This window comes from Gymnoscopelus braueri (assembly GCF_963280865.1).
Source record: "Gymnoscopelus braueri genome assembly, chromosome: 13".
Taxonomy (NCBI): Eukaryota; Metazoa; Chordata; class Actinopteri; order Myctophiformes; family Myctophidae; genus Gymnoscopelus; species Gymnoscopelus braueri.
In genome coordinates this window covers 54,290,059-54,306,288 of record NC_137615.1, presented here as the reverse complement: position 1 = coordinate 54,306,288, position 16,230 = coordinate 54,290,059, and the positions used below count along the sequence as shown (strand labels likewise).

The 16,230-nt window shown below is 43.5% G+C and overlaps 1 protein-coding gene across 3 annotated transcripts in view; it reads left to right on the top strand.

Moving 5' to 3' along the window:
• The window catches only part of pdxdc1 (pyridoxal-dependent decarboxylase domain containing 1), a 77,366-nt gene extending 69,265 nt beyond the window's left edge, over positions 1-8,101 (top strand). For 2 of the 3 annotated variants that reach the window (XM_080448486.1, XM_080448487.1), the window contains 2 exons: positions 3,454-3,572; positions 5,140-8,101. In XM_080448486.1, coding sequence (XP_080304612.1) covers positions 3,454-3,572; positions 5,140-5,313 — 293 coding nt within the window. In that variant the 3' untranslated portion in view covers positions 5,314-8,101. The remainder of the gene's footprint in view (positions 1-3,453; positions 3,573-5,139) is intronic. The other variant, XM_080448488.1, reaches the window with a different exon arrangement.
• The last annotated feature ends 8,129 nt before the right edge of the window (positions 8,102-16,230 follow it).

Sequence of the window (16,230 nt, the reverse complement as noted above, 5' to 3'; positions counted from 1 at the left end):
ATGCAGAGAGCAAAGCGACGAGGTGATGACTGGGGACTTGAAGTCGCTGGTCGCCTGTCTGGTATTATAGATTTGGTGGCAGAAGAGGCAGTATATCATATTCGATGAAGAAGAGACTTTGAGAACCCTGTTACAAAGTCTGAGGTAACATTATATGGATACACAATACAGCTGTACAATACAACTCACATTTCTTATCCTTTATTAGTCCCCCTCATTCCTGGACCCATATCAATCTTGCAGAATAAATGATTTTGAAAATTATATTTCTTCCCTCAGGATAAGAAATGTGAGTTGCATTGTACAGCTGTATTGTGTATCCATATAATGTTACTTCAGACTTTGTAACAGGGTTCTCAAAGTCTCTTCTGCATCGAATATGATATACTGCCTCTTCTGCCACCAGGCGACCAGCGACTTCAAGTCCCCAGTCATCACCTCGTCGCTTTCCTCTCTGCATCAAACTCCTTTTCAGTCGGTCCTGGTAGACATTATCAGGTGCACGATACAACTGCCAAGCTCTGTCTGGATAAAAGGTAGCCACATACAGTATGTGCATGATTAAATTATTTGACTTTGAGTGGAAGCCTACAATGAGGAGCAAGAAAAACAATTATAAAAATTCATTTGAATCTTACATACAAAAGACTTACCAGGGTTTCTTTTCAATGTGCCAACATTGATACCTTCATTGCAAAGGATGCAAGTATTATGGTAGATCAAGTGTGCCAGCTAGCACTTGAACTACTTGACCCAGACAATGCCCTGCGTCTTTTCTTCCTGTCTGGCCGTTGGTGTTGCTCATCTTGCTCTAAAGAATAGATTATGTTTAAAGTTTTTATTAAATCATGATGTCACTCACAACATAGAATAGGATTGAAATCTGCAAGTGGCAACTTTCATCACAATGAAAAAAAACTTCCAGTGGATATACTTCTTGCACAACTGTATAGCTCGGTTTTGCATTCCAAATGGTATCTTAGTTTGGGGTCATCTCAGTTTTTCCAGTCCTCATGAAGTCTTCTGATTAATGCTGCATCATCCACACTCTCAGAATAAGACAAAATCTATGCATAGCCTTTTTGGGTGACTTTTGAGAGCTCAGTCTCAGGACCACCACAGATGAAGCACCTTAAGCCACAAGCTACAGAATCCTCTTCCATGTTGTCTACTAAAAGACAAGTGTCATGATTGTTTAACTAATGGTTGTTCAATGTAAGCAATAGGCTAGAGAAAATTGACATCTAAATTCACAGTAATCAAAAGTTTTGCCAGCAGAGGAAAATAAATGCCAAAAAGTAGATAAACTACCGTACCTTAAAATCGTCCAGACATATTTGCCAGGATGCAACACTCCCGCTCCTTCCCCACATGCAGACAGTGTATCCCGTGTACACTCTTATCAAGTGTTTAGCAATATTTTCTTATTTTATTTTTCAGAATAGAATCAATTCAACAACACCCCAATCCCCTACCATTGATTATACACTGATTATACACTAACAATAACCAATATACCAATATTAGATGGCCAGGGAGACATTTTTACTCAAAAATAATGGTTGGAATGGATTCAGCACCCCTGAAAACCCCTAGTTAGACACCTCACAAGTTCATTTTAGACTTACATATTTTTCACCCAAGCCCTCTGGGCTCCTTAACTTTGATTGGCTCTCCAGGATTTTCCACGAGGATTTGGGTTTATATTAATTGAGAGGTGATTCTAGACACCTATAAGAACACATTGGTGAAGAAAGCTATTGGTAGTAAATTTTTTCACAGATGGTCCACACATATTGCTAAAATTCCCTAACTATTAGGTTAGGGTTAGGGATAGGGTTATGGCCAGTTATAGAATAGTTTACCTGTACCACCTACACCAGACATGAGAAACAGCTAAACAGCTTCCACCTGCGTTGCGTTGCATCCTGGAAATCTCTTGGCATGATAAAGTTCCCAACACAGTAGTTCTAGAACGTAGTGCTCACTCCACCAGCATGTTCACCATGCCTGCGCCGCCTCAGCTGGCTTGGCCATGTCCACAGGATGGACCCCAGCCGGCTCCCCAGAGCGGTCCTGTACGGTGAGCTGTGAACAGGCTCCAAACCTCTCGTCGCCCACGCTTCCGCTTCAAGGACGTTTGCAAATGTGATATGAAGCAGGCAGCCATTGACCACAAAAACTGGGAGGAAGCTGCAAAAGACTGTGGCGTTTGGAGGCAGACTGTCGCTACAGGAACTCGCCTTGCCGAGGAAAGGCACATCTCTTGCTGCAGGCGAAGAGACAGAAGAGGAAACTGCTTGAAGCAGCCCCCACTCCAGTGCCAGACCCCTCTCCATTCGTCTGCGCCAACTGCAGTAGAGCCCCACTCCAGAGTGGGGCTGTACAACCACACCGCAAGAAAAACTGACCCCTCAGGCGCAATCAATCGTCATCACTGACGGACGAATGCCTATGATGATAATGGGGCCAGTCGGGACATCGGAATAATGACATGGCACCATGCGGCCTAATATGATTTATTGAAACTGCAATCTCTACCTTTTATGTCCGTTAACTCATTGACTGCCAATGACGAGATTTCTCGTAATTTTTCACCAAGGCTCACACCGCCAATGACGAGATTCTCGTCATGTGTTTTCAGAGGTTTTACGATAGAGGGCGCTCTTCCGTAGCCTGTGATTGATTATGATGATGATGATGAAGAGTACACCCAGAAATCACATGATCACAACAAATTGAAGCTGGTTTCGTTTAGTGTTATAGGATTTATAAAAGTCTACTGCTTTGGAATAATGATGTACTGTATGGCCAATATATTGGCCATTATTGGACGTTTGTGATGATATCGGTTTCGGCAATTGTGCAGCCGATGTGTCCCACTTTCACCTTTTAAAGCGGCACTATGAAACTTGTTAATGAATACAATGCAATGTGGTCCAATCTGTATGGTAGAGCATGTTAATTATACAATATAACTTTGGGGTGGTTGTATTTTGTCTCCCTGCTCCTCTATTGAGACATTTAGATTGTGTCAAAGGTCATGTCTCACCTAGACACAGGATCTGACACACATTTTAACCTGAAGGTTAAGATTCAATTTATCCACTGAGCAAGCAGGCATGCTCTATTAGCTCAATGGTAAAAATGGCAGCGGGTTCAAATCTGGGGTGGAAGAGGAAAAGTTACATAGTGCAGCTTTAAGTTAAATGTCCTCCAATATAAACTTTAATCAAATCTATGTTTTTGAAATTGATCAGAACATTGTGCACTCTTTGACAAAATATGGGTCAAAACATGGGTAATCGTGGTATATAAGACTCCCCAAAAATCGGGATCAGCATTGGACACTCAAATATGTCATGGGCTCTAATAATGGACCAATAGCACGGCACCAAGAAGACAACGTTGTCTTGTAAATGTAGTCAGTGCCTTGTCTTTCTTTTCCCAAAGGTCAGAGGTTATTCCGGCGCTCGGTAGCAGCGTTGGATTCCACCAGTGAGACGAGCTCTGTTGAACACGCTGAGGAGCTGACCAAGAAACCTCCCACCCCCTCCCCCTCTGTCCCCGAGGTTAGCACACTTCTGAATGTTTCATTCACTTTTTAGTTCATTTCATTTTTCAATTTCAGCTTAGTTGTAATTATGATTTGTTTTTAAGCCTGTTTGCTAGTTTTTATGTTGTTGCTGTCGCAGAAACCTTGTATCTCCACATTTCTTTTTATGCTTTGTTGTAAAATTGCCCTACTTCAGCATACAGGACAAGAATTGTGAAAATAACGACTCGCAAAGCGAGCGTTGTGAGCTTGTAAATCTGTGATTTTCACAATTTGTATTGTTTTTCAAATTAAAATAACAATATTGTGAAAGGGATTAGTTTTAGTTCCGTTTTGTTATTAATTGGGGTATTCAGGGGCGAGATTCAAAAAGCTCAGAAGAATATCAGAAATAGCCTCATTACATGATGTGACACGTTATGAGCTTGTAGATTTGCTATTTTCGTCATGTTTTTCACACGGACATGGACGTGCACGGACGCGCACATGCGTGCGTTTCATTTACGTCCCGGACAGAGCTGGATACCCGGATGTCAAAACATAAATAGTAGGGAAAATACGGATTTCAGAAAGAGTACTGTGTTTCAATGCAGGAAAACACCCCAGAATCATTATATACACACATTACTGATAGAGGGGGAAAAATACATATATATATAAATATTTTTTAATTTAAGCTTAAAGTTACCTAGAATCCCTTTAAGAATAATATTGGATACTCACAAAGACTAAAACTAAGGACATTTTCTCTATGAATTTAGTTGGTTTTAGTTGGTTTTGAAAATACACAAAACGGTTTCAGTTAGTTATCTTTTTTTTTTTGTCCAGCATTTTTATCTTATTCTTCAGTTAACTAAAATGTTTCATCAGTTCTAGTTTTGGTGTCTCTTCTGTTTTCTGTTATTGTGGGGAAAGCTGATGCTGAAAATTGCCGATTGACAAGCTCAGTGTGATGCGTTGTGAGCTTGTCGATCGGCTATTTTCTGTGAAAGCTTTCCCCACAATACGGATGCTGGTGTTTAACTCTTTGACTGCCATTGAGTATTTTCATTATATACTCACCCAGTGCCAGCGATTTTCACAGAAATGTTATATCAATTATAATCCATCATCTGGCCGTGTTTATAAACACACACGATCCATCCACCAACCAAAGGGTTACGTTTTCAGAGCCGAGCTGTGTGAGTTAGTTTTCACCAGCGCAAACAGGCTGCAGGCACCATATCCGGTGATAATGCTCGTATCCCCCCCCCCCCCTCTGGCCACAGAACATTTATAAGAAAATATAACCAGAGCTTTCCGTTCGTTTTTGCCCTGGTTTTGCCTACAAATCACCGGAAACAGGATAAAACCGGAAACAGGAAACGGTTTACGGATATTTTTGCATAGGATGAGTCGGAGGCGAGTGGGAAGAGAAAATGATGAAGGATGGTACAGAGAACAGCGCGATCGTTTATTAAACAATTAAAACGCGTCTAACACGTCGACGGCATGGATGGATTAAGTAGCAATTGACTCGAAAACGCGTCGACGGCGGTCAAAGAGTTAAGTGGTTAACTATAATAACCCTGTCTCTCCCCAAGGAGGAGACGCCCCACGGAGGCCTGGAGGAGGCCCCTGAACCTGGGGCCCCTGAGCACCAGGACATGGAGGAGGCCCCTGAACCCGGGGCTCCTGAGCACCAGGACATGGAGGCGGCCCCTGGAGAGACAGCCCCCGAGGACGCAGGCTCCTCCAACCATCAGCTAGAATCCTAACGGCCCGAAACACCTGCCAAAAAAAGCACACACCATTCTGAAAACCAGCTCCTTTTGCTGCTTCCACTCATTTGAATAACAAAAGAGAAATATTTACCTTCATTTACTATATTTATTTAGATTAGTTTTTTCTGTCCAATAACTTCACAGCTACAATGATGTCACGGTTAAAGTGCCAGTTCATGATGTTTTTGTTTTTTTTAGAAGGATATCGGGGTGGATTCATGCTTAACGATTTTCAACCTGGTGTCCCTATTCTGGGCATGTCATTATTGACATTTTCATAAACATCGTCAAAATGTTCAAAAATAGCATATGTACGAGCTCAGCTATATATCGTATGATGTAGTATATTGGGCTTAAGTGGTTATGGCCCATTTTTATATTTGACGGTATCACAATGTGAAAATAGCCGATCTGCATCGCATCATGATACATTGTGAGCTTCTAGAACTTGTAGAGAGCTCTGATCAGAGCTTGTTGTGCTGTAGTAAAAGAAATATCCAAAACATTACGACACAACGTTGCAAACTTGTCGCAAGTTGCAAACTGGCACTTTAACATTGAATTCACACCAGCAGCAGCCATTTCAGATTTTCTGTCATTGCGTTTGTCGCAAAATCCAATAAATTGGGTGTTTCCCAGGTATTTTCTCATAAATAAGCTGCAGGTGCAGTCCAGTGAGAGTTCTAAAACTTTATTATCAATATGTGCTACTTCCATACAGTGATGTCTACTTCAGAGTAGGGTTGGGATCCTTTAGGATTTTAATGATTCCGGTTTCTTAACGATTCCTTCTTAACGGTCCGATTCCTGCCACGACAGTTCCCTTTAATAATTCCTATATAAACAAAAAAAGTATATAATTTTGACTTTCATTCAAATCTTAAATAAACACAAATTAAATCATACAAAAACTATTGCATACATATTATTGTAGTGGTTCTCAAAGTGAGGTTCAGGGACCTTCTGGGTTAATTGAGGGGGTTCCATAAGGACCCTTACAGGTCTGTAACTCTGAGAGTGTATAAATGGAACTCATGGTGGTCCTTGAAATAAAAGAACAAATCATTTAGACCCACCGTTATAGTAATTGCATAGCAGACGTGAAGTCCATACCAGCTCTGACCGTGTGATAAACCGGTCCCGGAAACGGTTCCAAATGTGATGGAACATATTCTGGCTCCACAATGTTGGATCCGTATCCCAACTCTACTTCAGAGCACAGCACACTTCTGATTCAGAGCACTGTCACTCTGTCTAGCCACAGAGTGGCAGTGTCAAAATAGATATTTTTTCTCAACTTTTACACTCCGCCCTTTGCTAGCTCCGCTGCAGTCGCTCCTCTCCATAGACAATGCATTGAACCTCTGTGCTTTTGCAGAACGTGGAAGTGAAATAGAGCTGCTGGTGTGAATTCAGTTTAAGGGAGGAAGAAAGCAATATAGATTTCAGAATGGTAACAAACTAGAGCTGTGAACTAATTAAAGGGGGGTGTAATTCTAATATATAATTATATATGTGTGTGTGTGTGTGTGTGTGTGTGTGTGTGTGTGTGTGTGTCCTACTGGACCTGGCTTTGTGAGCAGAGATTTTGCTACACTGCACTTTTGGAGGTTAAAGGGAAAATGTAAATAGTTTTGGATCGGGCTATTTAACCTAGTCTAGTCACTAATTTTTTAGGGGTGTCTGAAAGGTGTGGAGTCATTGGAATGTGCTAAGCACCACAGACATTTGCAGATGGAATACCATGTTTCATGGATCAAATTGGTTTAGCTTCAAGTCACTTTGTCTCAACCTTCATTTCTTCATCTGATGCTAAATTAAAAAGCCTGTATTCATAACATGATTCCAAAGGTTTCAGACACCCTGGAGACCGGGAATGAAGCAGCCTAATATGCAAGTAAAACACTGGAAAATCTATATTGTGTTTCACTGTTAATACTGTGCACACAAGGAATATTTTTTATGTCATCAATCTCTTGTTATACTTGATAAAGTTTGTTTCTATAGAAGAGCTGTATTGAAGGAAAGAAAATCGCTAGGATTACATTTAACTTTTTTTCTGCAGTCACATTAATTGATGAATCCAGGCTATATCCATGTTTTACTAACATTAATCCCTCTGTATTTGCACAAGCGTTTGAGGCCAGATGCCGTATTAATATAAATGTATTGAGTTTGATATCATTATGTATATATTTTTGTCAGCACTGTAACCTATGGAGACTGAAGTGGCTTTCTGTCATGTAAGAACCTAACAGGCATTTAAAATAAATGTATTTATTTTAAATGTATTTAAAACAGAAATGCAATGTATCAAATTCCAATTGAAAAACTTTCATTGAGGTATAAATATCTAGGCGTTGCACTATTATCCGGACACAAAAGATATTCAGTTGAACCAGTACGATTCAGGTTTTCAATGGAGGTTTATGGAAGTAATTTGAGCTAGTTTGCCAACCGTACAATGAAGAAGTTATCAACCATTCAAATGAACACGTCCAACCATAAAAATATCTTTACTCTTTATTGCACTAGTTCTCTAAACATGTATTCGTCTTGACTGCTTCTATTTAATTTTTCATGTATTGTCTTAAGTTCATCAAGATCTTTTTAAATGATTCTCTTCTAATGTTGACGCACAACAAAACCTTTGAGCTTCCTCATGGGAACTACTGTATTGAAGGACTATGGTTATCTGGCTTGTTTTGATGAAAGGTTCTGTACTGTCCTGCTAATCTTTGTCTTGATGATTAATTGTGCATAAAGAGCGGAATCTCCTCTTGATTGTTTTCAATTATTTACACTTTGATTCAAATTATAATTATGTTTCATTTTATGATTTTTATTTTCAAAACATTCTGAAAATGTATTTGCAAATGCCCGATCTACAAGGTCACATTGTGATCTTATAGATTGGGCATTGTCTAGTTAATTTAGAAAGATGTTGTGGTTAAAGACTGGAATCTCATCTTAATAGTTTTTAATGAGCTCTGCCGGGACTCACTTTGTGCCCCGAGCCACAGGTTGAGAAACAAATGGAACCAAATGGCCCCTTACAGGTTAGCCTCGGTCCCAGCCTCACTCATCTGCGAAAAGAAGAGCCTGGTTACGACCTAAAGCAGCGAGTGTCTAGGAAGTCCTGAGTGGGTAGGATTTCCGTCGTACGCGTTTCCCCCGGAAACGATATTTTTTGACCAATCACAACACTCGTTTCATTCACGGAGAATGTTAACAGATTTGTTAAAGCATTAACGTCATTTCCTTGGGCGGTACTTCCGTCAAATTCAACCGTTTCCGGTTGTCACTTCCTAGACAAGCAACATCCCAGGTCTTGCCCAGCGTGCTTACAGGTCCATTTGGTTCCATGTATATGTTACAGGGTGAATGGAGAACCAGGTAGATTGAAGAAGGCGCGTTCGTTTTTACCACCCACCCAGCAATTCTGTAGAAGCAACACTAGAGGGAGCCACAAGCCAGGCTTGTGCACAAACATGTATATGGCTGCGACCACACACACACAGTCACACACACACACACACACACAAGCGCACACACACGCGCGCACACGCTCATGCTTTTTTTGGTTTATTGAAAGCAGGACTGTTAAGATACTTTTATTGTGTTCTGGCTTTTGTTTTACTTTCTCCCTGACACACACACACACACACACACACACACACACAGTGATCCATGAAAAGAACTATTCTGTCCCTATCGGTTTACAACTCAAACGGCGCTGAGTCGACTAGTAGAGCATCGGCCGGTCAGCGCGGGCACTCGCGCCTGGAGGCGCGAGGGCGCGCTTCCTCGGCCTCAAGCTCCACTAAGTCGGCGCGCCTACGTCGTGGACAAGCGTGTGCGTGTGCACGCGTGTTCAGCGTTCCCCTAGCGTAGCTTCCTGGTTGCTATGTGGGGGGGAACAACAAAAGACAGGTCCGCGTCGGCACATCAAAGCCCCGCCTCTCCGCGTTCTCCTTCTCCTCCTCGGAGGAGGAGAAGGAGGACGGTTTATTTCGCGAGGAGGAGCTCCTCCTCGCGAGCCTCACGTAATAAACCCCCGCCTCGCAGCGTCCTCCTTCTCCTCCTCCTCCTCGCGAGCCTCGCTAAAAGCCCCGCCTCGCCCCGAAGCCCTGTGCCTAAAAACGAGCGCTCTGTCTTCAATCTACCTGGTTCTCCATTCACCCTGTGACATATACACTCTCAGAGTTGCGGACCTGTAAGGGTTCATTTAGACCCCTAGTGGTCTCCGGACCCTACATCGAGAAACAGTGGAATAACATAGTAATACTCTGTATTGGATCCCTGCTTTGTAGTTGTGATCCGCGGGGCTCCATGGGAACCAATAGAAATGTTGCAGGAGCGGGCGTTTTTATTGAAATGGCATGTGAGCGGGAATGGGAAATCAAAAGACAAAAAAAGAACAGCTATGGGTCACTCAAAATCCTGCACTGTCTGCAATTAACAGATGCAACGCATGTGTGTTAGTGCCTTACTTATAGCTTGATATGCAGAGAACGTAATTTTGAAATGTTCCCGACAGGTATGTGGACACTATCAAGCTGTATGTCCAGGCCACTGTGTCCCTGTCCATGGTGCTTTAAATGGCCATAGTCTATCTCTCACTATGTCTCTCTTTTTGTCCCACGATTTTTGTAACCCATTTTTTCACCCAGTGCCAATAGAGACACATGGCGGACTATAAATTCACACCCACAATTGAGACAGCGCACCCACTCCGGGAGAACGATGTACTGCAGATGTCAATGCAATCCTTATGAGAAGCGTCATTAATATATATAATTTCTATATCATTTCACTGGTTGACTACTGAGGCTGTAGCAATTTATTTTGTGTTCTAATAAAGTGTCCCATTTGTTTGATTTGTCCTTTTTAATGTGACATATCTGCCATCTCAATATACAACTGGGGAGGATACTAATCTGGGACCTAATCTGCGAAGACAATTTTGTTTTGCAATGGCAGATTTGTCTGGAACCAGGTCCCTCAGTCTTCTGAGACTGAGGGACATTGACCGTTGTCCAGTCCTTGGTGGGTGGAGGGGTGCTGATGGATGTTAAGTTCTGGAGAAGGTGCTGGTGGTTTTCAGTGTGTGAGAGTTGCTCTTCTTTAAGTTAATGATGTCCTGTTCCAGCTCTTTTATGAACTCTTCAGCCTGTTTCTCTGTTGCTTTAAAAAGTAGTTTACCCAAAACATGAAGCCTTGAATTCATGGAGATTGTTTTTGTTTTTGTCGCATTCCTAAGCCAATACCGGAGGCTCCTTTAAGCTTCTCTTCAATGAAGATCCTCAGAGCAGTTAAGACCTGCACACTATCTAATATATCTCTGTCTGTGTCTATCTTGCTGATCTCTTCTGAGTAGTTGACCTCCTGAATCTTCAGTTTTCTCTCCTGGATCATCTGCTGAACTTCAGCCTCTGCCGTTCTCACCTTCTTTTCTTCATATTCCTTTTTCAGAGATACAATTTGGTGTAACTTGTTGTCTGACTCAGTGCAGGTATGACACACACACACACACACACACACACACACACACACACACACACACACACACACACACACACACACACACACACACACGGTCAGTCTTACAGAACAGCTCCATAGGTCATGTTTCTTACACGTCTTCCAGATTCTTTACAGGGTCGATTAGTTTGTGTAGTTTTCTCACAGTAGGAGATCTGACACACCAGGCAGGACTTCAGAGCTTTGAGTTTGGTCTCAATGCAGACTTCACAGGAGACTTCATTTGGTTCAGCTGGTTGCTCATGCATCCAATTCAGCGGGTGGTAGTTGTGACTTCCTGAACTTATTATCACAAAGACAAAGTCTCTTAGAGAATTTTCTATTGCATAGTGGACAATGGCACACATCATTAGTAGCCCAGTAATGTGTGATACAGGTTCTGCAGTAGTTGTGTCCAAATGGAGTGGCAATTGGATCAGTGAATACATCCAGACAGACAGAACATTGTTACTGATCTTCAGACAGGAGGTCTGGTGAAAGTAGAGTCTATTTTATTTTCTCCAGAACTTTTATCAGACCAGGTTGGAATGACATCACGCAGGGCATGTAACATCATCACAGAGATGCACTTGCAGCTATGGGGCAGGAAACAGCACAGTTCGAAGGCATGTCAAATTGAGTGTATATAGCTATTTATTCATTTTTATAAATTATAAACTACTGTTAATGTTCTTACCACTTCTGAAGTGGCAGGGCGGCCATAGCTGAGTGGTTAGTGAGCCCGCCTAGGGAACCAGCTGGCCCTGGTTGCCCCAGGTTCGATTCCAGGCTATCCCAGCATATGTGCCGATGATATGAAATTTGTCCCTGAGCAAGACTCTTAACCCCAATTGCTCACAGGTTCTCATTGGAAACAAGACCGCAAGGACTTTCATGAACGACCTGTTAAAAGGAATTATCCTTATCCTTAAGTGTGTTCAAAGTTGAGTTTGAAAAATGTGATTCATTTGGCTTGAAATGATAGTAAATGATTCCTTGCATTACAACAGAACTTCATAATGGGGCCAAATTATTATTTACATAATGCACGTGCACACCCTTATAGGTGTGTTCCGTTATAGGTGTGTTCCCTCACTTCTAAAAATAGCACTACACCCAAGTCAAATGAACTATACACACTGGGAAAGCAGCACGTCTGCCGGCACTGCCTACACTGCACTGCAAGATACCATGGGAAATGGATGCGTCTGACAGATCGGCTTGCGTTTCAGATGTATTGACTACGACAGTCTGATACAAATGAATGACCGTAGCTTTACTGTCATCCAGACTTATGTTGCTAATGAGGATATGCATATAATATTCAATAATCAATCATGTATTGCCAAATCCAACTAACATTTTGTGTTGGAATTTGTTTTGGTGTGCTCAGAGGTAACACTAATAAGAATAATGTGGAAGTTGCCATGGGGTGACCAATAGTAACCCCCCAGCAGGCAACTGCAAAGAATAGGACACTGGCAACTACAGACTGGTAGTGAGGCCATCGAGGACGACATCCTGGTCATGATCCAGGACCGCCTATTTAGGCTAGAACGGAAGTTAGATACCCTGATTCAGGCTATATCCCCCGTCATACCCACCCTCCAGGAGATAAAGTCTCAGGAGGCAAACCAGGCCACGACCTGGAGTAGCCTTGATGATTCCCATCAGGGACAGTGCACCTCAACCCCGAGGAAGGAGACGCATGGTACTCGCCCTCTAAACGAAGACAGCGATTACCCGAGACAGGACCCGCAATTTCACGGTCTACCCAGCTACTCTCACCAACCAAACCCGGGATACGTGGACGGGATACTGCAACAATTAGTCACAACTAGTCAACAACTAGTCAATATCCAAATACTAGCCTCTCTCCCTCCTAGGACAATGAGTACATTTCATGGTGACCCCTTGAAGTTCACAGGTTGGCTCAAAGACTTCGCTATGAATATTGTGGATATAACAGACCGAGACGATATAAAACTAGGCTACCTGCAACAGTATACCTCAGGAAGAGCACAAGAGATAGTAACCTCCTGCCGAACAGCACCCCTCGCTGACATAGGATATAGGAGTGCTATGAACGAGCTAAAAAAGGAATTTTGTTCCGCACACGTGATCGCTAAGGCAGTAAAGGACGCAGTTAGGAAACAGTCCTACGTGAAAGAAGGAGACCACAAGGCTCTACGTGACTTCTCATCTTTCATAAATCAGTGCCGCGGTAATCTGAAGGCCGACCCAGCGTACCAAACCATGGATATGCGTGACATCTTAGGACTGTTTGTCAAAAGACTACCAGAGTCCATTATCAGTGAATGGAGAAAAGAGGCGTACAAATACAAACAGAGATATGGCGCAGAAGCAGATCTCGACCAACTCGCAGACCTTGTAAGGGACACAGTCGAAATAAGGAGCACCTATAGCTTCGACAGCATGCCTAGTGATACAAGTACTAGACAAGGAGCAAACTCAGTCGATAACAGGAATAGATATGGTAATAACAGACCATACGACTCCAGGAACAGACAACCCCTGCGAGGCGAACGGCCCAACTATAAATCAAGGACGAGTCAGATACTACATAACACCCAAATAAACCCTAACACCAAAGGGTCCCGAACCGAGTCCCCAATAGGAGAGCTTAAGGAAGAATGTCACTTCTGTACCTTACCACACTCTATAACCCACTGCTGGAAACTCGAGTCCCTCACGGCGCAGGACAAGAAGGGATGGTTATCACATACAGGTAGATGCCTCAAATGTACCTGTGTCCACCAAGGATCAGACTGTACACTGAGAACTAAATGCCAACTATGTCAAGGACAACACCTCGAAAACCTTCACAATATCAACACCGTTCCAGTTCCAAGCCACCACGAGACACCTGTACCAAAACCAACCATAATTGAGTCTAATGAAGACACAGGAAAACTATACCACATCGACCGCCCAACAGACCCTATCAGTCAAGTGCTGCACCAAGTAGATGATAATTTACAAGATGCAAAGACCAAGACTGCTGTGACTCGGATACCCCAGCCGATGCACGGGCGGCCTACGAGTCAACTGAAAGCCCTCCAGATGCACTACATAGCGCGACGACAGATGAACTGAACCCATCACCCACACTCACCAGTGCACCGAATCTAGGACAACAGATTGAGCCACCTACTATGGGACTTTACAACTCCTTTGGACAAGATGATCAGAACCGTGACATGCCAATGTCCACATCCTTGCAAGAGGTACTCGTTACCAACGACAATTCGTTTCATCCGGACCCCACCATACAGGGCCCAGTAGAGCCTGATCCAGCCGACACCACCCAGTCACCTCCACTTGTGATGGCTATCACCCGGGTGTCAGCTGAACCTGCAGAGGGTGCTGAAGTAACTGTGGACGCACAGGATGACAGTCTGTCTCTAGACAACCCGGTCATGCAAGACTTGGAGATACAAAGCCAAGACGTCGCTCATCCAGGTGAGTCCCAGGTTCTACACGAGGCGGCCGACAGTAAAGCGGATAACGGTGACTGTTATATAATAGAACAGTGTCATCACCAGGAGAACCGCCCTCCATCTGAAACACTAACTCAACAAGCCGATTGTGGAGCCCAACACGCCCACGACAGTGACGCATTGGACCAATACCAGAAACCACCAACGCCAACGAATATTCAAACAGGGACAACCCATGACGATCCCCTGCCAGAAGCTAGCCATGATGAGTCACTGCCCATAGGAGACTGTGAAAGGACAACTGCTGGCAAGACACTACCCCAGAAACTAACCCATGCGGTCAGATCGAGGAGACCAGCGACTACGCGCAGACTATAATCTCGCCTAGTTCAGTTACCTCAAAGACATTTCAGACTGCATTTAACCCACATGCGGCAGTGACCGGTAGGTCTCCAGATTATTATTAATCTTATCTCCCAGAGTCCCCAAGAATATCACTCCAAGAATACAGCACAGATCACCGCGACCAGGTTGCATTCTAACTACAACTACCTAATAATAAAGACCCTGGTCAAAGGAACCACTATCCTTGGTCTTGTTACCCTTATTACCTATGTTACCCTTACGGTCACTGCCTGCTACACCAGTTCAGTTCGGGTGAGTCCACTCTGGATTATCTTCAGACCAGCTCCCCCACAGTGACAATTACACTGGTACTACTACCACGTTGTTTGATATTCGTAAGCCTACAACCTACAAGTACAGTTAACCCTCGCAGTTAGAACACGAGGCGACTCGTACGTATGAACACCCCAGGTAACAGCACGAGACGGCCAGGACAGAAACTGTCATAGATGCAGATACCTACCGGAAGCCGAGTTAACGCTCTTAAAGCAAGTCCAACTAGACCGTTACCGGAGGAACTAGTAACCATCAAGGCGGGCAAAGATTTAATAAAGGTTCACATTTGCTTCAATCCTACCGCAGCACCTCACATGGGTGGCTCCTGGGGACGAGAAGGGACGACGGTGAAGTCATCCCCAGAACCGCCCTAAGAGACCAGATATCAACTCATGAAGTACTAGAAACGACTCTAGCTGAAGTGAAGGTATAATCAATCCGAAAGGACTAGGTTATGTATCCTTAGACGTCGCAGATGCAGACCCGATCACACCATACTTTCTGCTAAATGGAAGAAGTGATCTACCCAAAATCTGAGTTACTCAGACGTAAGAGATGGAAGTACTCCCAGATCATCGCTGACCGATTCTGGAGGAGCTCTATGAAGAACTACCTACAGACCCTCCAAATGAGAAACAAATGGCAAACGGAGAAGGAAAACATCAGCGTCGTGCCTAAAGTCCTAATCCTCCTTAGACCAACAGCTCCCTAGAGCCCAATAACCCCTAGGGACCGGGAAGGACATAATACTAGGAAGAGATAACCGAGTGAGAAGTGCCACGGTACGAGTAAAGGAGAAACCCCTATACACGATGGTTAAGCTTATCCTAACGCCCAACTACCCCCAGATATAGAGGAAGAATTTGATAAAATCAGATCCAATAGGAGCAAATCTACACACTAAATTTGGAGGCGGCGATGTTACGGAGATGTCCCTATACGGGCACCTCCTGAATAGAATTATATGGATGACGAATGAAACGGTTATGCCCTAGGGCCGTCCTTATATGGCGAGTACAAACCGCCACGATATAAGGCTGAGCCGATGACGGACAAACCAGTCTAGAGATATTTCAGTTCAGTAAGAATAATATTGGAACAGGTAATTGGCCTTACAACCCAATTGCCGATAATTATTAGACTCAATACCGACATAGGGCCCCCTCGCAGAGGATAACCCAACTCCTTGCGAAGACCCCCCATTCGAGGTACCGCCCTGATCAGCGGAGCCCTGGACATTCTGCTA